The sequence below is a fragment of the Aspergillus pseudoviridinutans genome, assembly GCF_018340605.1.
Source record: "Aspergillus pseudoviridinutans IFM 55266 DNA, scaffold_7, whole genome shotgun sequence".
Lineage (NCBI taxonomy): Eukaryota > Fungi > Ascomycota > Eurotiomycetes > Eurotiales > Aspergillaceae > Aspergillus > Aspergillus pseudoviridinutans.
The window spans coordinates 711,275-732,899 of record NW_025091287.1 but is presented as its reverse complement, the minus strand read 5'-3'; the positions used below and the strand labels follow the sequence as shown (position 1 = coordinate 732,899).

The window sequence follows — 21,625 nt, the reverse complement described above, 5'->3', positions numbered from 1 at the left end:
ATACTCCAACTTATTTAATTGCTATACACGACGCTCTATGTTGGTTTGTAGGAAATACCTACATTCAATCCATGCCTCCGGCATCAGTCAATATCAGAGTATGCAAGCGCCAAACAATCTAGGCTCGCTCTTTTGGTATCAAAAAGCCAGACCCGAAAAGAATCAACTTGCGGAAATCAACATGTGACAATGGAACAATCTAATGAAGGCCGAGCGAGGAGAAGTAGAATGAAGGAAGACTGCAGGAGGAAAAGAATATATGGGGTGCAAGAGTCAATGTGCGGAATAAAGAAAGGGAAAGAAAGCAAAGAGACAATCACCAGTCGTCATCGTCGTCGTGCTTTCCTTGCATTGCATGTTGTCGCGCCCTCAGTGCCTCTGCAAGTCCACCGGCTAAGCTTGCGTTGGACATACTATTGGGTGTCGCACGACCGCTACCCCCAGAGGAGTCGTGAGAATTCATGCTTACAGCGCTGTCGCGAGGAGCCGGGGGCGGCGCGGGCACGGCCTTGCGTGCCGCCATGTTCGGCCGCTTCGCTGGGGGTGCGGGAGGTGCTGGCTTGGCCTTGGCCGCGACAGCCGCACCGTTGGTCGCCGGTGCTGGGGTCGATCTCGGAGCTGCTGGTGGCGGCGGAGGGGGTGCAGGTTTGGGTGTCGGAGCGACTTGCTCTTCGAGATATGCTTCTGGTGTCCAGCCCTGCACCGAAGTCGTCATGTTCATGCACAGCCACCAACCTATCACTCGTTAGTAGACTGTAGGACGTAAAAGGGCTTACATGCTCACCATTTCCTTCCTTGGAAACAATCTGCACAATCTCACCAGCCTTGATCGACAGCTCGTTGGATTGCTGACTATTGAAGTCATACAAAGCCTTTGCGGTCGGCTTCTTCGGAGCGGGTGCAGCCGCGGGTGGCGGTGGAGGTGGAGCCCTCACCGAAGCCGTTGAACCGGTGCGCGAGTGGGAAGCAGCGACGGCAGCAACAGGCTGAGGAACGGCCCTGGCAGCTGGCTGAGGCGCGGCTGGCTGCGGCGTGGCACGGGGCAGGGGTTGAGCTGCAGGAGTGGGTCTGGCCGCCAGCTTGGAAGGCCCTCCTCCTGGGCCACCAGGACGAAGTAGCTTCCCTTTCGTGACGGGACGCGCACTGACTTGCTTGGGCCTCGGTGTTGGCTTGGATACCGAGTTTGCAGGCTCTCCAGGACCAGTGTGAATAGTACCACTCTTGTAGCTGTCGTCTCGGGCAACAGCAGGATCCTTGACGACCTTGACGGTGGCCAATTTGCCCGGCTTCTTATTGTACTCGATGCTGAACCTAGTTAGCTGGGGCAAGGCCAATACTCCAACAGTGACACTTACTGGTCGGCGATCTTCAAGTTCAATTGTCCGCGCAGAGTGTTGTTCAGGTGGGTGAAAAATTCCGTCTTGAACACGCAGTTAACAAGAGGATCAGGCTCTTGTGGGCTGCCAACCACAATTGAAAACCAGTCATCTTTCAAGTTAGAGGCACTGATAGCCTTGATGGCGCCAATTGGAATGGTCCTTTCAGACGAGATGACCAGCTGGTTGTTGACCAGGTTTTGCGCTATGATGTATACGTGGCGATTGGTCTGATAGGGTAGAGTTAGCACCAAGCACAAGAGAAGTCGAACAATCAGCGTACCAAGACTAGTATACGAGGAGCAGGCTTGCTGGACCGACCAAACTTGGAAACCAGAACCTCGCCGCGGCATGAAAAGAGGATATCCTCTGATCCTGTAGAAAGAACGTCAGCCAGTCATCGAGCTGCATTTCAACGTTCCCAAGTACTCACCACTGATGGCTGCACCGTTACGGACCATCTCGCCTGGTCCTCCTTTGTTGCCCACCCCGACATAATCACCAAGAAATCTGCGTGAACCGAGCACACTCATCCGACGACGTTCCTTACGCCCGTTGAGAAGCTGATGTCCCTGATCGCGCAGCTTAATGAACTCAAGACCACCAGTGGTGCGACGCCAGAAGCGCTGAATGCGAATAGCACACTCAGTACGATAGCGAAGATAGTTTCGCCACGCACGCTGGATTCGGATGGCCATGTTGTGCCAGTAACGGTCACGCATGGCTTCTAAAGCAAACAACGTCTCTGGAGTCTTGACAAACACCTTTGTGATTCCCATCTGGTACTCTTCGGCGGGTATGCTGGTATCCTTCAAAATCTGACGAGCGCCAGATTCAGCGTCCCCTGTCCATGTGTAGTCACCTGCATAGGACGTCTTTGGCGACAAAAGGTAGAAACGCTCCACAAACTTGTCGAATGTTTGACGGTAGGCAAAACCAGCACGTCTGATTCGAACGTTCTCCTGCAAACCAAGGTATTTAATCTGATGCAGAACGTTTCCGACGTTGTACTCCTTAGGCGCCTTGTTATCGTTCGGCTTGATCGTCCGAATATACGAGGGCTGGGCCTTCATCAAGGTTGTCACCAGGTCGTTAGCCGAGGCCTTGATCTTGTCGCTGGCGGTGGGTGGGCGTCTCTTGTCATCCTGATTGACTTGCTCGGGGAAGATGGTATGGACGAATTGGTTGCCGCTTGTTCCGACAAGGTTCAGAAGATCTTTCAGCAACTGGTCCTTGTTCTTGTCTGTCATTCCAGCAACGGCGTAGCTGACATCACCGGCGTAATGCTTGACAATGAACTGACCCTGGCGGTTCTCAAAGTTGGGATTTTGAGACAAGAAGTTGAGTCTTCCGACGAACGTGTTATCCGCAGCGCTGGAATCGGCATGCGCTGTTGCACAGGCATCGTTTAGGGCAGCGAATACACCAGGTGGACGTTTGTCTTCGATCAACGAGCACACGACCTTGTTGTCAAAGTATTTGATGGGGGTCCACTGAATCTGCTCGCGAGCATATTCATCCTGCTCAGCCTTAAGGGTCAATTGGATGAAGATTTGCTGCAACTTCTCGTTGACATAGTTGATACAGAGTTGCTCGAACGAGTTCTTCTCGAAGATCTCAAAACCATAAATATCCAGAATACCAATCGAGTTCGCAACCTCTCCTCTGGCAGTCAAGGAGGCGTTGACACGCTGCACAATCCAATCGAACAGGTTGAAGTAGATTGCTTTGGCCAATGCGTCACGGACGGCAAGAGCTTGGACAGTATTGAGTGGAACCTCATAGACTGACCCTCTGCGACCTCCACGAGCAGTTTCCATCACCCGAATGGTAAATGCCTTGTTCACCTGAGCAGCATCAACCTCCAGAAGGTATGCAACATAATCAACCACTGACTGATCCGTAATGACAGCGTTTCCAGAATCGTCTTCTGCAAATTGAACGTTGCCGATCCACAAAATCGCAGAGAGCATACGGAAGACATCATCCTGCTCACTCTCCGTCATGCCAATCACGCTCATTGCATTTAAAGTATCGCGGAACTCAGCAGAATCGTCAACGCCAGGGACGTCATAACATTTCGATCGGCTGGTGTAGAGGTATGACTGCGGTTGCTGTATGCCGAACAGATCTGTCTGTCTGTTAGTGGGAGCACACTGGTGAGATCTGAAATCTTCACTCACCTCTATACTTCTGCGGCGCCGCCTTGGTGAATTGGTAGAAAATGTGAAAGTTTCGCTCGTTTGTGATTTGTCCTACTACTCTGGATTTCTCGAGCAGGTAGTTGGTGATATTGGCACCCACGGGTTCACCGTTTGTGTTGAACTCCAGTTCGAGATACTTCCCAAACCGTGAGGAGTTGTTGTTGCGCAGGGTCTTCGCATTACCGAACGACTCGAGCAACGGATTGGTAGCTAGCACCATTTCCTTGGTGTGCTGGATGGACGAGTCAGTGCCTCCGGATACGCTGGCGATGTACTGCATAATCCGCTTCGCAGCTTCCGTTTTTCCTGCACCCGACTCTCCTGAGATAATCACGCACTGGTTATCCTTGTAGGACTTCATGTTGTAGTAGGCCGATTCTGCGACCGCGAAGACGTGGGGAGGCACTTCGAGTCGATTTTTGCCTCGATAAGACTGGAGAACATTGTCGGTGTATATACCCACTGCGGAGCAACGATGTCAGCGACGCGACTTTGAACATCGCATATGGCTCGGTGTAAACTCACGGTCTCGGAAAGGGTTGACGGACACCAACACATGGCCGATATATGTCTATCATCCGATGAATTCAGATCAGCACACGTCCTCAGTAGCGCAAGAAATTCGAGGTCCCCCAATCGGCGGATGATGCTTACATAGATCTCGTCATGTTCAAACCGCAGCTTCAGGTTGTCATTGATGGCCTCGTTCGAGATTTTGCTTAACAGCGTAAGATCTGAAACACCGATTTCCTTCTTCTTTGTGCTCTCAAAAGTGGCCTTCTTCACCTGAGGCTTGCCTCCCGCTTGTCGCCCATCGCCCACATCGGCAGCCGCCTTGGACCGACCGAAGCCTCGACTCTTCTTCTCTCCGCCAGCAGGACGTCGTGAGTGTCCCTAGAAGTAATCGCAAGGTTAGAAAACAATTTCTGAATCAAGCACAATTCATTTCTGAAGCTGCTTTTGTAGATTAAGTGTAGAAGTACCATGATTGTTGCTGCCGACTTCCCCAGATACGGCGCCCAGGCGTCAAGATATCTGACCTATCAGTTTCAAACGGCAGCGGGCAAGTGAGCGTTCAGAAGATAAGATAAATGCACGCAAAAGACAGGACGCTCAATCCAAGCAGTGCGCAGAGTCGGTAGAAAGAATGGTGGATGTCAATGTAAGGAAAGGAGGGGAAGAGGGAGGGGATGAACGATAGTAGGAACTTAGAATGACGATGGTGTCTTGTGGAGGACTGGACTGGAGTCTTAGTCCTACTGGACCTTGATAGGACTAAGGACGCTCTCCTGGATAATAACGGGGGCCTGCGCCACACTAGACACACTTGTGGCACCGTTGGGTTCCCTGTGTCAGGTCGAAAACGCGCAATCTCGCTCAGGCTCCGGAGTTCTCTTAGTCAACCGGCCGCATATCCGACTCGTCCCAGGCTAACTTTTTCGAACTTTGTTCGATTCCCTTCGCCGCTCGGGCATTTAGGGGGCAAATCATTCGTGGTCCCTGGCGCTAAAAAATGCCATTGTCTCCAAATTAGGAACTGGAGCACAACCCGGGCAATACGAAGCCTAGCGATATTTCTTGGCCTCAGGCTGTCAAGTGAGAAACTCCGTGATCAACCCCATCCTACGTCACTGCTGCAATTAGTTAAAGCTTCTGCCTTCACTTTGGATGAGATTGCATAATGGGGCTCGCCGAGCATTTTAATGTTAATCCCAATGATGTCTGGAAAATTATTTCAGGAGTAGTCAAGGAAAAACCGGAGTTCGTCGGATTATTGTGGCTAAAGTGTTAATTTTCTACGCTGGTCAAATAAGTTATATATTTTCCTTCCAATTCAGGCATTCCTATAGATACCGCTTCGGCAACTGCCAACACGTGGGATACATCATGTTGGCTCATACGGTTATTGAATCGGATGGCATGCAGGTAGAGAGCAGAGCTTAAGCATTTACTCATAAACGTAATCTTCCTTCCAGAACTGAGCAATGTCCGTGGCCAGTTGACTCCCCAGATATTCATCTAGCGCAAACCTCCCTCCCTGCGTGCGGATGGCCTGGCTCAAGGATTGCAAGGATGGAAATAGATCACTCAGGACATTTGCCTCCTGTTCCGGGAGAGAAGGAGAGCACGGAGCTCTCATGTGATGTACCAAAGACACTGTGTCCGTCAAAGGCCGAGAGAAAGGCGGTAGATTTGTGAGACTGCCTATATATTCATGAACGTAGGCCGAGAAGCAAGATGAGTCAGGAATTGGGACCGTGGGCAAGTGGTCTGGCAGGGAATCAGCCATGCTAGTTGGACAAAGGACGAATCAGCTGAAGTTCATTCCAGTCCAGTGTTTTTCAACTTAAACACAAATCTAGCAAGATCTGTAGAAAGAGAAGAGCAGACGTACATTACTTGCAGAGCCAGAAGTCCTTCGAGGCTATACCTGCCACTTGCACTGCTAAAGGGCTCTTCCGTAAGGAGAAAAGCAATAGCTTTTCTGTGAGAGCCTCTAGCCATGCACGAAAACCTTTTCAGTCGATCAATTGTCTCMTGCCTGTTGTCTTGAACAGATGATTGAGAGAGAAGCAGGACCTTCAAATGCTGTGAATTGCCGAGATCAAAATCGAAATCCGCTTCTTGCAAGTCACACTCTAGTTCAATCGTATTTAGAAGTGACTCAAAGGTAAACTGAGGTTTGGATGCAAACCTTCGAGCATTGGCACTGACGCTGAAATTACCGGGCCCATTACTTTCCAGACAGGACGACTCCCTAGAGAAGAGGAAAATGTCCCTCGAAGAGATGACACGGCAGGATCTGGCATCGCAAATGCGAACAAGTCTATAGTTTGAACTGACGGCCAGGATTGGAGAGTATATGTACAGGAATGAGGAACATGCGTTTTCTGAGAGCAGAGAGGAGAGTGGTCAAGTCATGCGACGTCTGGACTCTCATCCAACCTTCCTGCTTCCGCCACAGCCAGATGAACTATCAACCCGTCATCTATTACCTTAACAGAGGGTATCCTGAAGACAAGACATGCTAATGCTGACATCCAACAACTCCGAAACCGGAAACTTCATAACAAGGAATATGAGCGAAGATTATGGCGAGTTTACTTATATGCAAAGCCACACCCAGTCGAATCACTCAATGATTCTTGACTGAGGGCGCCTCATGAGCAACCAATTTCGTTGATGGCTGGTCGGACTGAACGGGGTCCGACGAATTTGAGGGCGAGCTTGGGTTCGACTGTACGACAGGCTTGGGTACCTCGGCCGGTTTCTGTTCAGTGTTCTGTCCAAAAGTGAATATTGAAGTGATCCGCGACCACCAGTCCACCTCCGCCAACTCTTCAGCCTCTTCTTCCTCTTCAACTTCCCACACTTCACGCGGAAGTATTCTAACCGACGATTTGACTGACTCCCCAGCCTTGGCCTTGAGACGTAGGACTTCCTTTTCCAAGGCAACCAGGGCCTTCCGGGCGGCCTTCTCAGACTGCTCCAGTTCGACTAATCTGGCCTCAACATCTTCTCTCCGCGTTGTTTCCTTTCTCCTCGATCTCCATGATTCGTACACGATCAGTCCACCCGCGACGAGAAATAAGAAGGTCTCGCTGATGAAAGTCGCGCCCGATTCTATGGCTTTAGATTCGGACAGCGGTCGAATATGCGGAGTGGGAGCCGGTTTCGCTGCCTCCGAAGCCGCAGCCTTTGCCTTCGCTATGGCCTCCTCTTCGGCTTTGGCTTCTGCTTCCGTCTTTACTGTTGGCGATGTGGGCTTGTGTTTCCGGACTTCGGCTTCAGCAGCTGCGCGCCTTTGAGCCGCAGCATTATCCCGCAGATTTCCTAGGCGGAGACGCATGTCAATTCGATGCAGGCCTTGCGCCATGGAGATGCAAATCCGTCTGAAGCGCTCATGTTCGCGAGCCTGGGCTTTGATTTGATTCTTGGAGGTGTAAGTCTTTCAAACGTCCAAAAGATTGGAAGAGGGATCGAAGGGGTAAAGCATACTGCAATCGGCTTTGATAGAGTGCGAATCACAAGAGAAGAGAGCTTCAAAGTGAGAGACATCTTGACAGCTCTCAATACAATTCAGGGGTCGTATTATTGAGGTAGACGTCCAGGCTACTGCTGCTGTTGATGATGATGACTGATAGCCAGAACCAACATGTCCGCCCGCGCTATGCCCGTATCGGGAATAGTCTCTGACTTTCTGCGTCATTTGCAACTGCATTACGGATGATATACATGCTTAGGTCAGCAATGCACGTTGTTGCGGCAGTCGGATGAATGTTTATCGATTACCCGATTAAGCAATCCGTTTTGATTGTCTTTTCCTCCACCATCACAGTTGGCAGCCTCAATAGCATCATCACCACTCCCTGCTTCCCCTCCCCCGCCTTTCATCAGCGCTGTCAGTTTGATTGTTGTGGCGTTACATGCATATCATTGTTTCAGAGAGTTATTGTTGATCCTATTTTTCTACTTGCACTTGTTATCTTGGTAAGACGGCGCTCACCCCAGAATCCGACTTCTTTGTTTCCACGACGGAACACCGAGATCTTGGATGACCCGGTTCCAGAAATGCCGTCCAATCGACGTACTGACAGATTTGGACCATAGATACCAAAAGCAGCGCATCTATTATACCCCTTTTTGGCCCGTCTTGCGTTGATTGTCTATATTGTAGCGATACTTTTATGACCTCGACAAATACCTCGTTGCACTTGCCTGGTCACGCGATTGATCTCCAATGCGAAAATTGATGCCCACGCACTGCAAGGAATCTGACCGAAGGACTAGAATTGAAGATGGAAGCATTGTCACCGCGATCGACGAATCACTTGATCAGACCTAAAGTCAGCATGGAGAGAAAAGTTCTGGACAAGAACGCCGCTGCGGCGGCAGCGGCGCAAAAAGCCGCTTCGTCGAAAATCCATGCGCCTCCACCACCGTCGCTGGTGGTAGAGCCCGCGGAAGGGGGTGAGCGCTATTCTACTGGCGCTTTTCTTGGGAAAGGTGGCTTCGCAATCTGCTACGAAGGTACACTATTGCGGAATGGAAGGGTCTTTGCAATGAAGGTGGTGAGGTCTGAGATGGCGCAGAAAAAGATGCAGGAGAAGGTATGTCTCGAGCCGCATCCGCCGTCATTGGGCAAAGGTTTTTTTTTTCAATCCTTTTCTAATCAGAACCTTCTGTAGTTTCGAACCGAACTTCAAATACATTCGAAAATGCGGCATCCGCACATCGTCGAATTTCATCGCGCCTTTGCGTTTGACAAGTGTATCTACGTGGTCCTGGAGCTGTGTCCAAACGGCTCAGTAATGGACATGGTGAGGAAAAGGAAATGCCTGAGCTTGCCCGAAGTGCGGCGATTCATGATACAGCTTTGCGGTGCGGTCAAGTACCTACACAAGAGGAGTGTTGCGCATCGTGATCTGAAAATGGGAAATTTGTTTTTGGATCGAAATATGGACATCAAAGTGGGAGATTTTGGGCTGGCAGCGATGATAATTTCTGAAAAGGATGAGAAACGGAGGAAAACGCTGTGTGGGACACCGAACTATATTGCTCCAGAGGTCCTCGATAAGAGTAAGGGTGGACATACCCAGAAGGTTGATATTTGGTCGTTGGGCATAATATGGTAAGCATGCAGTCATGACACGGATAGGGCTCCCCACTAACAGATATTTTCGAAGCTTTGCCATGCTTACCGGTTATCCACCTTTTCAGTCTAAAACACAGGAGGAAATATACAAGAAAGTCAGGAATTTGAGTTATGTTTGGCCCAGTGGCACTCAGTGCGCGAATCACATCCCTGACGAGGCCAAATCTTTGGTCAGCTCTTGTCTCAATCTCTCAGAGAATGAGCGGCCTGACCCAGACGACATTGTGGAACATCCATTTTTCAATATGTACGATGGATGTATTCCTCGACGACTGGACCCAACTTGCACGGTTTCGACGCCGATCTGGCTCAGGTCGGATGAGCCTCGTGGTGATCGCATGATGCTCGGTCATAGCCTGGAGTACGACGAGAAGCTGTCAGGCTACATAGAGCATGTTGATGACCCGACACAGCGATACCTCATCTGCCGGGCGGCATTCTACAGTCTCTGTGGAGTTGGACGTAAACCAGATGGGTCAGCTCGCAAGTCTGTTGGCAAAAACTGTTCGAAATCTGCGTTTGCGGAGTGTCTATCTGAGGAGGAAAAGGGATTGCAGCCGATTATGCCGCTGCCCGAAGACATGGTCTACAGCTACCCTAGTGACCCCGACGGGGACTGGAGCACGCCCAGTCCTGGCCTTGCACTTGGCAAGGATGACTCGTCATTGGACAGTACGAGGTCCTCTGGTAAGCGTACCGTATCTATGCGCAGTAATGCTGCCTCTCTTTCCAGAACACAAGCCGCTCTTGCTGCAGCTCAGCAACGACGGCAGGAACCACAGAGTCATGCTGCAACGCTTCGCCAACAGGCAATGGGTGCTCGAAGCTCGGTCAGGAAGATTGCAGCTATTTGTGATCCACCAGCAGTAGTAGAACCCGAGTCTGCTGCTCCCATCGTGCCGACCGGCGGACTCGCGGAAAGACCCATACGCGCGCGACGCGGAATGGCAGTCTCGTACTCAGCTTCGATGCGCGACTTGGACAGAAAACTCGTGCCGTCCACCAGTGACCCTGGGATGCTGACAGTGGGTAAAACACGGTCGCAGTCTCGACGACTGGGAGCGGCAAGTAACGACGCACTTCCTGCTCCCGCCGTCATCAAAGAGCGATCTGTCTCCTCAGCGTTGGACAACCTACCTACGAGGTTACGCCAAAGCTCCACACGCTCAGTGGCAAGGGAAGAAGCTCTCCAGTCTTCCCAGCGGAAGGAGCTAGATGAAGAAGTCAAGGCGAAGGAAGTGCCAAGCGGAGATGGTCGTCTGCGAACAGAAGTCGCCGTAAGCCGTTCCAGTAGCAAGACAGCCTCCACGTCAAGCAGTAAGCGCTCGACATTAGGACTGTATCCGCTTCTTCATCCGGACGATCCCTGCGAGATGATGCCAAGGACATCTCTCGAGGACGTCAACACCGACCTCCGACTGATGCTTTCTAACCTGGTGCCTCCAACATCTGGTCGCCGGCGCGTAAGCTCGAGAAGGACACCGCATGCATACGTCATCAAATGGGTAGACTACACTAATCGTTATGGCATTGGATATGTCCTAGATGACGGTAGTGTGGGATGCGTGTTCAAAGCGGAGAATGGCCAGCCGGCCAGCGGAGTTCTGCTACGGAATGGTGAGAGGCATATCCGCCGGAAAGCCCGTAGCCTAAGCAAGCAAAAGGATGGAGCCTCTACCTACTCCGAGGTTGATCAACTCGTGCCTCGTAACGGCAGGCCGGTGGAATTCTATGAGAACTGCGAAAACACCTCGTCACATGGTCTAACAGGTGTCCGACGTGCCCTCATTCCCCCTTCTGTTTTCGAGGTGAAGCCCTCTTCCGATGGCTCCTCTGGTGCTGGAATCAAAGTTCGCACAAACTCCGGTCTTGAACGCGCGCGTGCCGATGCAGAGAAGATCAAACGCGTGAAGCTGGTTGATCAATTCGGCAAGTATATGATTGGATCCTTGGGCAGGCATGACGACGATGACGTTTCGGAAGACGATAAAACAGACAACCTTGGCCAGTTTATCAAGTTCTACCAGAGATTGGGCAATGTCGGTGTCTGGGGGTTTGGCGACGGCGCTTTCCAGGTTTGTTAGCCCACCTTTGCAACTTGATGCACGATCTAATCATGCTCTGTAATAGTTCAATTTTCCCGACCACACAAAGCTCGTCATATCCCCTGGTCGTACAAGAGCCTCATCACCCTGGGTTGACTTCTATCATCTCTCCCCTTCTGCGGCCCGGTATCTGAGCGCCAAAGGAAAGATGCACCCGTCCGGATTTGATACTCGAGCCGTCGTTTCAGACGAGGCCAACGCATTCCTGAGCATTGCACATGGCAGCACGATGAGCGCAGTCGACGAGCGCATTCGCGATGTTCTAGAAGCCAACTTTTTCCTTGAGAAGATCAGTTTTATCAGGGAAGTCATGAAGAGCTGGGTTAAGCATGGGCGCTTGGGAGGTGGTCCCTCGCAAGATCAGACTTCCACTGACCCTCTCCAGATGCTTTGGGAGGGCACACAGGAGCGGGCGCAAGTTGGAGGAGGCAAGTTTGTTTGGGTGACCGTTGGGGCTCCTGGAGGGGATGGCGAGTATCGATCCATTTCTCTGAAGGAGAAAGAATCAGAAGGAAGAGAGAATGATCCGGAAATGGAGTCTTTACGAGAGCGGTTGCGGGCATTAGCTACCAAGCCGTAGATCGGCAGCCTTTCCGGCTACAACTTACGATGTCACGACTTTGCGACTTGTGTTTTCCATTGGCTCAGAATTCAAGCACGAGCGATCACCGATATTTCTTTTGTGATATCCAACAATAGCACTGAGTGGTTTGCATAAAGTTTTATAGCTTCATTCTGTCAATTAGCACTGATCACAATCTGCTGCTGCTCTTTCTTGAGAAACAATGACTCCAATATACTGATACCCCTGTCATCGAGGAAGTGGCCTCTTGCATCGCCTATCTGTTATCTCATCTCATAGATAAACTCCTTTTCCTGTCTGGTTCTAACAGCACGCCGTTATCGTGCTTGTATGACATCAAAACAGTGCTCGTCTGAGCCCAGCTGCCAGGAGCTGAACGATCCTGCTTGGACACTGGAGTCGCATTTGACCTCCACCGCCATAGACTAGTGGAAAAAATCTCGGAGTATCTCCAGGAACCTCTTTGGATGATTCCATTCGCTACACTTCGTCCAACTATGTCATGTAATACAGGTGTCCCTCGTGCGGGGTTAGATAGCCCCTCTGTCCTCGAGCCGATGGCATTCAAAGTCTAGCATTTTATCGATTTGCCGAATCTTCTGAGTTTACTGAGATCTTTTTCCGACCTACCGTTTGCAAGATGGGCTCCGTTTCCTTGTCTGAGATGCAGAATCCCTCATGTCTCCTGTGCGGCCCGTTTGACGCGAGATTCGAAGATAGACCCCTTCCAGAGATCGAGGATCCATCCGACGTGATCATTCGCATCGCATACACAGGCGTCTGTGGAAGCGACGTGTGTCACATATCTCCCTCTCCCTGACCATAACAAACCTAAATCTAACCACAAACGCAAGGTCCATTTCTGGCTCCATGGCGGAGTCAAACGCCTTGTATCCCCCGAGCAACCGATCGTCATGGGCCACGAAGCGTCTGGCATCGTCCACGCCGTTGGATCATCGGTTTCCACTCTCCAGCCTGGAGATCATGTCGCCATTGAACCGGGTTACCCGTGCCACCGGTGTCCCTGCTGCAAGAGCGGCCGGTACAACCTCTGCCCGCGGATGAAGTTCGCTGCGGCCCCGCCTAGCTGCCACGGCACGTTGACCAAGTACTTCCGTCTGCCTGCGGACTACTGCTATAAGATTCCCCCAGGGACGTTAGGGCTAGACGAGGCGGTGCTGATGGAACCGCTGGCGGTTGCGGTGCACTCGGTGCGACAGGTGGGTGTGCGGCCTGGGCATCGGGTGGTGGTGTTTGGAGCGGGAACGGTGGGCTTGCTCTGTGCGGCAGTGGCGAGGGAGTTTGGGGCCAGGACGGTCGTTATCGTTGACGTTAACCAAGCGAAGCTGCAATTTGCGCGGTCGTTCCTCGCGAGCGAGGAGATGGTCTTAGGGACGTTTGTGCCGGATGCTTCCAGGTCTTCGGAGGAGAATGCCGCCGCTTTGCTGGAGGAGTATGACCGAGTGGAGCACCGGAGCGACGAGATACCCGGTTTTGATGTCGTCATTGAGGCTACGGGTGCGGAGCCTTGCATTCAGATGGGGATTGAGGTGCTTCGGGTTGGGGGGGCGTTTATCCAGACGGGGCTTGGGAAGCGGAATGTGAGCTTTCCCATTTGCACGGTTGCAGAGAGGGAGATTGTGGTGAAGGGATGCTTTCGTTATGGACCTGGGGATTTTCTGATGGGCCTGCAGTTTGCGGTTGAGGGGAGGATTCCTGTCAGGCAGTTCATTACCAAGGTGTTCCCTTTTGAGAGTGCGACGGAGGCTTGGGAGACGACGAGGCGAGGAGAGGGCATCAAGACCTTGATTGAGGGTGTCCAGTGAGGTATGGAGGATAACTGACGAGTGTCAGGAGTTACCAGATCCTCATTTTTCATATCTTCATCCTCGCCTGATATTCAGAGTCTTGTTATCCTCAGGGTGTCGCTATATCACTATCCTAGATATCAGTTTCACATTCTGGCTACCAGGAGCAATAGCAGGTGGGCTCTGTATCGTCTCTAACGAGCCTGCGTCGTTTCCGGGGCCTTTCTACGTGGTGCTTGTCTTGATCTCCTCCGCTGACATCCTACCAGGCCATCATCGTGATCGTTTCCTTTGACTTAGATTTTTGAACAGAATGCTTGACCTTCATATCTAATGCTATATACTTATCCATCCCGCTCTAGACACGCAAATGCAAATAGTATCCGTAAACCTAACGCATGAATCAAACATCCCTCCCAGCCCGAAGCATATACCCCTGCACATACCCACCCGCAACCTCCCTCTCCTCCACCAGCCGAAACCTATACTTCTCATACAGCGGCCTTCCTGACGGCGACGCCGACAGATACGTCTCCAATCCAACCTCATCAGCCCGCTCCAATCCCCACCGGAGCAGTCTGGACGCAAGGCCCCGCCCATGATACGCTGGACTGGTCCCCAACATCTCCAGATCTAGACAAGTCAGCCCATGCCTCCACCGTTCCAAACACAGTTAGCTCAAAGGGAAAGCAAAGGGGAAATACAGTAATGAGGCCGACGACCCATAATCCTCCCCCTCATCTCCTTCATCCCGGTGAAGAATACCCTGCAGAGCTCGCTGTCGGAACTGGCGGGGTAGTGATGCTCATCGCCTGAATGCGAATGTTTCTCGAGGCTATCCTCTGGGGGGGATTGTGCAGGGAGCTGCCACACCGCGAACGCGACGATGGCACCATCCGCTGAGTCGATTATTTTGAGGACGGTCTTGTGTGGATTGTTGATGAAGGAGGTGAATTGTGTGGTCCAGTAGGCGGTTACGTCTGGGGTGTGTGGAAACAGGCGCTGGTTGAAGGGGTTGCTGAAAGCGGAGAGGAAGACGGTGGTTAGGGCGGGGGAGTCTGTGGGATTTGCGGGGAGGAGTTCGAAGGACATCTTGTTTTTCTTCTGCTGTATACCTATTTCTATATTTAAGTTGGGTTGCGGGTCTACGGTTTTGATAAGATGGAAAATGTGGTGAGTCTGAGATGAGATATGATTACGCCAAGACTTTGCAGCTGTGGCCTTGTGGGACGAGTGGAGCATACTGCAGCCCAATATTGCATCATCCAGACTGATTCAGGAGTATATGTTTGTTGTGGTGATCATGCCAGGTTCATTAGGATTAGACTATTAGCTAGGTTCATACACGTAGGGTTTCACGTCAGACGAATTAAGCATCAAGCCCGCACATAGTGCGGGTTCTTCTCCAATACCGCCTCAGGAACAGACACCGGGCTGCCTGCATCAGGCCTTCCAGGCTGCTGTGGTTCAGGTGCCCGCGCCTGCGGCAGAAACGACCGACGAACCTGCCCCGGTCCAGCTATCGAGCGATTCTCCCCGCTCTTGGTCGCCTCGATCTCCCGCTTGACACCCTCATACATGCTCTCGATGAAAAGAATCTCCTCCTGAACATCCAGCTGGCAACCGTCGAGGCAGAACTCGCGCTCGCGCTGCTCGATATACTCTCGAATATTCCGCCATTCGTTCTGGTAGTGCTTCAAACGATCGGGCAGCCCAGACCCCTTGAGATAGGTCAGGATACCCGCCATGATAGTGTTGATGGCGCCAAACGCCGTGACGGCATTGTGGGGCCCGCGCGCAGCGCCGAGGGCTGTCAGCGAGGCGGCGACAATGATCTGGATGCCCAGACAGGTGTTCATGAGGATGCTGAAAAACTGGTGGCGCTGTGCGGCGGCTTGCTCGGCGCGCACGACGCGCGTGTAGATGCCAATGTTGGGTGCGCTACGCGGGTGATGGTGCGGGATTGCTAGGGCCGGGACGATGTCGATGCCGGTGAGAGCCCGGAAAACGAGCAGTTTGTCTGACGGGGGGATCAGGGTGCTGGCGTGGGTTGTGGCTACCGTCAGGCGGCGGGTGAGTTGAGGATTATTTGCGGACCCCATGGATAGACCCTCGTTTTCTGGGTCGTGGAGTCCCTGCATTGTAGGGTAACGAGGGTAGCCCTGTTCCTCGCGATTAACCGGGTCGATGATTGCTGTCAGGACGCGCCTGAGAAGTGGCGGTCTGGGTCGTTCGGCCATAGTTGTTTGCAGCTTGTCTTTGGCTCTGCTTTAGAACGGGTGAGGAGACAAGCCGTACAAAGTCCATGCAAGTTGAGATTGTTGACTGCGGGACAACCCCATCGTACTTAAGGATCTGTCAAGCACCGCGACCTTCCGAAAGTGGACTCCATTCCCTCTCTTTGCTTTTTGGAGTTTTGTTTGTTCGTCCAAGCTTGCCCTTGACTCAGCTAGCCTAGGGTCTGGCGGCTGCAGCCATAGAAATGTGTGCCGAATCATATCGAAGATAGCGCCAGTGAAGTGAAATGAGTTTGGAAAACTTGGCCAATAATCAAGCCATTCATTTCCGCCAATTCCTCATCCGGATGACCGACTGCAGATCAGCATGTTTTGGGCAATGAGTCCGGCCGATCGCTCGGGAGCTCAGGCGTGCCGGAGCGGCCCTCTGAAGAACCAAACCAGACAATCTCAGAGGAACTAAGGTTCTTCGTAGACAGGCCGTGAGACTCCTTACTCGTGCTCCTTGCTCTATGCAATGATTAGCCGGGTCAGGAACTTGACTGTACAATAAGGTATGATCTGCGTGAGTGACCGCAAACAATTTGGAATACTGATGTCGACACAGAAGCGAAGACGCGAACTCTTCGTTTAGTGKGTCTTAGCGATGGACACACGGGAAGTTAAAAGGTGATTGACGAACTGAAGATGAAGGCTGAAGATGTGATGGACATGTTGTTGCAGAAGGTGGCATTTTCCACGGGGTTCATGAGTCAAGTCTACCAGTTAGACTCTATGCAGAGTGTCACCTGTGCGATCGGAAAATCCGCCCGCCAATCTCTGCTGAGATTACTATCAGTACACTGTAGAGCACCTTGTTTCGAGTCGTTCGAGCGATACGACTCTTAGAGTCACTGCTGTCATGACAGTGAACAGGAAGAAAGACTAGAGCGTGGCGGGCTGAAGCAGATGGCTGACGGTCAACGGGTCTTCGTTCTCCAGGTCTTGTTTCACACAAACATGAAACTAATCACTCTGATGAAGATAAGGAGTAGTTGTGAGGCATGACAGATTGGAGAGAGTCTGATCAATGCCCAGATGAACCACTGATCCGCTACATGCACAGTTGGAAGAAAAGTGGACCGATCATCTGCATCTGCTGCATGCACATGACCCCAACCGATCCGTCATTCCCAGCATTTGGGGACTGAGATCAATATGCAGAGGGCGAGACCGCAATACCAGGGATGGAAAATGAATGTCTCAAATCTTCGCTACGGCCGATACTCACACTGTTCGTAGAAAAGATTCTGAATTATATAAACCGATTGGCGGACACCTGTCAGAACACGCCGGATCTTCGACACAATTACCCTCACGCTAAGGAGGATAAGGAGAGACAACAGAGGCAACTGCTGAACTCAGCATCATCTAAATATTCACAGATTCTGCAACTAACAAGCCTATCTGGAGGATATTCAGAAAACTTAGCAATTCGCTATGGCCCCCGGAAATACGAGGATAACCTCGGTTGGCAATGTCCAAACAACCAGGATTAGTAATGCAAGTGTGGGGATTTCTGGATAAGGCCCGATAAGGAAATCTCCTGCAGTGGTCGATGGGGATTCGTCCCCTCCTTCGCGACATTTGCAATTGCTGGCGACAATTGCTCATCTGGAGATTCTGGACTAGGATTCTATTTGATATATGCCAGACGCGGGGGTCAAAAATACTACGTCCGGAATCTCCTTCCATACCTGGTCATTTTTATCCGGTTCACTGTCCCCTCTTCCTAATCTCTTTCGGCGTCCTCGGCTCTGGAGTCCTGACAACACAGCGAGATGGGTGATGCGGCTTTGGTCAAGGAGCAGTTGCTCATAGCCTTCATGCATGACCTACCCGCATCGGTGGTCGAAGATATCCGTGCCAAATTTCCCAACGCCGAGATTACCATCATTCATCTGGAGAGATTGGCTCCGATCCCAAGTGGTTCGTCATGCATCTCCACTAGATTGACAATGAAGACTCTGACTCGTCGCTTAGAATATGCGCGCAAGGCTACCATTATTGTGACTTTTACCAATCTGCCGAATATTGAGGACTCTGCCAAGTAAGTATTCATGAGAGCATTCCTGCCTGGGCGGTCTTACCAATGCGAACTGATCGTGCCAGTATCAAGCTGATTCATACCCTCTCGGCCGGAGTCGACCATCTCTTGACCCATCCTATTCTCAAAGACAGCAAAATACCCATCAGCACCAGCTCGGGAATTCATGGACCTCCTATTGCCGAATGGACTGTGATGAACTGGCTCGCCGCGTCGAAAGAGTTTGTTCGGACGTATGAGAATCAAAAGCAGCATGTCTGGGGAGATGTGGATGAGTACATGCAAGGGCTGCATGACCAGGTTGGGAAGAAGGTGGGCATTTTGGGATATGGGAGTATTGGACGACAGAGTATGTTATTGACCACTTCAATAAAACTTCTGCTGACAATGACCCAGTCGGCCGTGTCGCTGTCGCTCTAGGAATGACCGTCCACGCGTATACCGCTTCTCCTCGCCTGACTTCCGAATCCCGTCGTGATACTGGATACATTATCCCCGGCACCGGCGACAAGGACGGCTCAATACCGGCATCGTGGCACCATGGCACAGACAAGGCGTCAATTCATTCATTCCTGAAGCTCGGATTGGACCATCTGGTAGTCTGCGTGCCATTAACGGCCCAGACACATCATCTCCTCGGAGCCGAAGAATTCGCCGTCTTATCCTCACACATACCCGCCGGCCACCCTAAGCCATATCTGACCAACATTGCACGCGGCAAGGTCGTCGACCAGGAGGCACTGATCGCCTCTCTCCGGTCAGGCGAGTTGAGTGGGGCAGCGCTGGACGTCACCGATCCGGAACCACTCCCTGCGGATCATCCGCTATGGGATGTGCCAAATGTGCGGATCAGTCCTCATATTAGTGCCCTGGGCAAGGAATATTTCCCCCGGTCTTTCGATATTGCCAAGGAGAATATATGGCGACTGGAGAGGGGAGAACCCCTGGTCAATGAGTACAAACGCACCAGGGGGTATTAATTGGGATATCTTGACTGGAAGAACTTTTGTTTTTCTTTTCCATTGAAGCGCGTATTTCAAGCATTAGAAATGATCTCAGCCCCGGCCTTATTTAGATACTTCCTACTTGGGATACCGTACACAGTTTGACAGGCGGACATACCCCCGCATAGACCAATCAAAGGTGGTTACCCCACATGCCGCGGTGACAACCTTATCGCCGGCGCTTATCACTTGGCTGAAAGCCTGGAACCTCAGGAATCCAGGATCGGCTCATCATTCCATCGATCTTTCGAATTCCGGGTTCCAACACTCACAACTGGGATAAGTCTTCCACTTAGTCCTGTATGTGACAGTCAATGTCTCCGTTCCCCTTTCTCTCCCTCCCTCCCGAAGTCCGCCTCCAAATCTACCGCTACTTGATCCCCAACATCCCCATTCGCAACTTCTCCCTGATCCGCAACAAAAAGCCGCCCCTCAGACGAGACGGGAAACCATGCTGCCCCGCCCTCCTCCGCACCAACCATGCAATCCACACCGAAGCCATCCGCGAATGGTACGGCACAGCGGCCTACGAAGTCATCGTTGACGCAAAATACATCCTCTTCTGCGGCAAAATCCTAGCCCCCTATGTCCCTCTCCCGTCTACGATCCGTTACGTCACAACCATGCACCTCTGCATCGCACTGCAGCGCACCCCCTTACATCTCCTCCGTCCCGAGGCCATGGCACCACTCGAACACCTCCTTGGGTTCCAGGATAGACTTGTGACGCTGGCCAAGGAGATCGGGGATCCGGCTGGGCGCAGGCTTAGGACGCTGTTGATAGAGATTGAGGTTGATGTGCCGCTGCTGTTGAGCTTGAGCAAGACGCCGGCGGAGCTACTGGAATTGCTCCGATGGAATTTGGATCCGGTCAGGCAGAACGTACGAGGGGTGGAGGTTGTTAAGTGGGAGGTCAAAGAGCAAAGCTATGGGATCCAGAGTCGGGAGTTTCTGGCCGCGTACGAGGAGTTAAGGACGGTCATGCATCGGTTTCTGGAGAATATGAGGGAGGAGATGGTATCGGTTGAGGATGACTTGGTTTGACGTTCATGTATGCATTTACGACCATGCACTTATGATAATAATGTAATTAGGGAGTTGTCTGCTGACGATGGTATCTGGGGACCGTCCCAAATAGGGAAAAAGCACGGCYAAGCAATTCAGCGCGACAACTGACTGTGCCTTGGTGTCAGCGTCGTCATAGCCTTGTCTGCGTCAAGTCAATAAATTGCAAAAGACACCATTTACGCAAGACTTGTTTATTCTTCTCCTCTTCACTCTACGGGAGCTATTTGACTCGCCGAGATGAAAAACCAATTGCTTCGTCCCGAGGCAGACGCTGTCAATACTGGGAATGTCATCGCCGCCGACTGGTTTGTGACTTCTCACTCCCCGGGTGCCGCAAATGTTACACTGGTAGTGTCCTGGCTACGACGACAAGAAACCGCTCAGGTGGGTTACAGCGGGTGAGGTGGCATCTCGGCCGCGGAAGAAGACTGTTCAGCAGACAAGTAGCAAGCAAAATGTGTCCGAAGACAGGAGCGACAGCCAAGTGGAGGCTTGGAGTTTGAGCGTCCCTCGCGATCGACTGGTCACCGAGTTCGGAGCGTTCGCTGAGGCTGCATATTATTGTGAGTTCGCTTGTCAATTTGAATAAGCAATGTTCTAATAAATAGACAATACCTGCGTTCTACTGGAGTATTCTGGCCTGCTCTAGCTAGCCGTAAACCCGTTAATTACTGCCTTTCCCATGGAGAGACTTCAAGCCATCCCTGCACCGATCTACTGCACGATTGACACTTATTGAGCCAGCGATTTCACCGACAACTCCCCCAGAAAAGCCGTAACGATTTGCGAGAGATTGAAGTTAAGCATTACCAGCAACGAGGGCACGCTATCCGGTATCTCAAGGAGGAGATTCGCTGCCCAGCCAAGTGTCGTACAGACAAAACGCTCGTTGGAGTGATGATGCTGCTATTCAATGATGTGGGTACCAATATCTGCTAGCATTGAACTGACGCTGACGAGCATTTCAGTCCAGGCAATCTACTTCACCCAATTGGCGTAATCACTTCACTGCAGCTCTGGAGATGGTCACCCTCCGAGGAGTAGTGGAGAAGATCCTTCACTCGGCTCCCGCCTCAATGGTTTCATGCTGTATTTCATGATGTAAGGTCTCACTGTGGGCCCGTGAACATACGCTGACCAGGCCTAGTATCGGAGTCATCAGTAACACGACCAGTCCACCTTCCGACCATATCCCTCTAGGCTCGGATATACAATCGATTGACGTGATCTGCCAGATGTACGGACTCCTTTACCTCTGCTGGCGACAGTCGTTTCCAGAAACTTCTGGGAGAGTAAGACCAGAACCTGGGATGCATGTTTTGAGCGACCGTACTTTTGTTGTGTAGGCTGTGAGATTGTCCGGTATAATCGAATTGATCGGCCTATCGAAGGATCGGATCATCATTATGAACAGTACTCATCTTGATCTCGTCGCATGTCTATTCGCTTAGCCGATTGATGTAGGCAGATAGAGTATGATTTATCTCCTGCAGACTTGG

At 51.6% G+C, this 21,625-nt stretch overlaps 7 protein-coding genes across 7 annotated transcripts; 4 read left to right on the top strand and 3 right to left on the bottom strand.

Moving 5' to 3' along the window:
- Positions 1-316: 316 nt before the first annotated feature.
- Asppvi_009586 (class I myosin myoA) lies at positions 317-7,639 on the bottom strand (the record flags this gene model as incomplete). The annotated part of the gene is made up of 10 exons (XM_043305436.1): positions 317-735; positions 785-1,305; positions 1,356-1,606; positions 1,660-1,751; positions 1,810-3,507; positions 3,560-4,042; positions 4,106-4,151; positions 4,235-4,474; positions 6,732-7,514; positions 7,580-7,639. 10 exons carry the CDS (start codon positions 7,637-7,639, stop codon positions 317-319), a joined length of 4,593 nt encoding a protein of 1,530 aa, XP_043161371.1.
- Positions 7,640-8,379: 740 nt separating this feature from the next.
- Asppvi_009585 (CDC5/polo family serine/threonine-protein kinase) lies at positions 8,380-11,921 on the top strand (the record flags this gene model as incomplete). Its single annotated transcript, XM_043305435.1, has 4 exons — positions 8,380-8,691; positions 8,770-9,212; positions 9,268-11,311; positions 11,367-11,921. The coding sequence occupies 4 exons, from the start codon at positions 8,380-8,382 to the stop codon at positions 11,919-11,921; spliced, it is 3,354 nt and encodes a 1,117-aa protein (XP_043161370.1).
- A 643-nt stretch (positions 11,922-12,564) lies between these two features.
- On the top strand, positions 12,565-13,750 carry Asppvi_009584 (NAD(P)-dependent alcohol dehydrogenase; the record flags this gene model as incomplete). The annotated part of the gene is made up of 2 exons (XM_043305434.1): positions 12,565-12,717; positions 12,779-13,750. The coding sequence occupies 2 exons, from the start codon at positions 12,565-12,567 to the stop codon at positions 13,748-13,750; spliced, it is 1,125 nt and encodes a 374-aa protein (XP_043161369.1).
- A 385-nt stretch (positions 13,751-14,135) lies between these two features.
- On the bottom strand, positions 14,136-14,824 carry Asppvi_009583 (GNAT family N-acetyltransferase; the record flags this gene model as incomplete). Its single annotated transcript, XM_043305433.1, has 2 exons — positions 14,136-14,365; positions 14,437-14,824. 2 exons carry the CDS (start codon positions 14,822-14,824, stop codon positions 14,136-14,138), a joined length of 618 nt encoding a protein of 205 aa, XP_043161368.1.
- A 284-nt stretch (positions 14,825-15,108) lies between these two features.
- Positions 15,109-15,972, bottom strand: Asppvi_009582 (uncharacterized protein; the record flags this gene model as incomplete). Its single annotated transcript, XM_043305432.1, has 1 exon — positions 15,109-15,972. One exon carries the CDS (start codon positions 15,970-15,972, stop codon positions 15,109-15,111), a length of 864 nt encoding a protein of 287 aa, XP_043161367.1.
- A 1,817-nt stretch (positions 15,973-17,789) lies between these two features.
- Asppvi_009581 (D-isomer specific 2-hydroxyacid dehydrogenase family protein) lies at positions 17,790-19,035 on the top strand (the record flags this gene model as incomplete). Its single annotated transcript, XM_043305431.1, has 4 exons — positions 17,790-17,937; positions 17,992-18,058; positions 18,121-18,404; positions 18,452-19,035. 4 exons carry the CDS (start codon positions 17,790-17,792, stop codon positions 19,033-19,035), a joined length of 1,083 nt encoding a protein of 360 aa, XP_043161366.1.
- Positions 19,036-19,373: 338 nt separating this feature from the next.
- On the top strand, positions 19,374-20,102 carry Asppvi_009580 (uncharacterized protein; the record flags this gene model as incomplete). The annotated part of the gene is made up of 1 exon (XM_043305430.1): positions 19,374-20,102. One exon carries the CDS (start codon positions 19,374-19,376, stop codon positions 20,100-20,102), a length of 729 nt encoding a protein of 242 aa, XP_043161365.1.
- Positions 20,103-21,625: the final 1,523 nt, after the last annotated feature.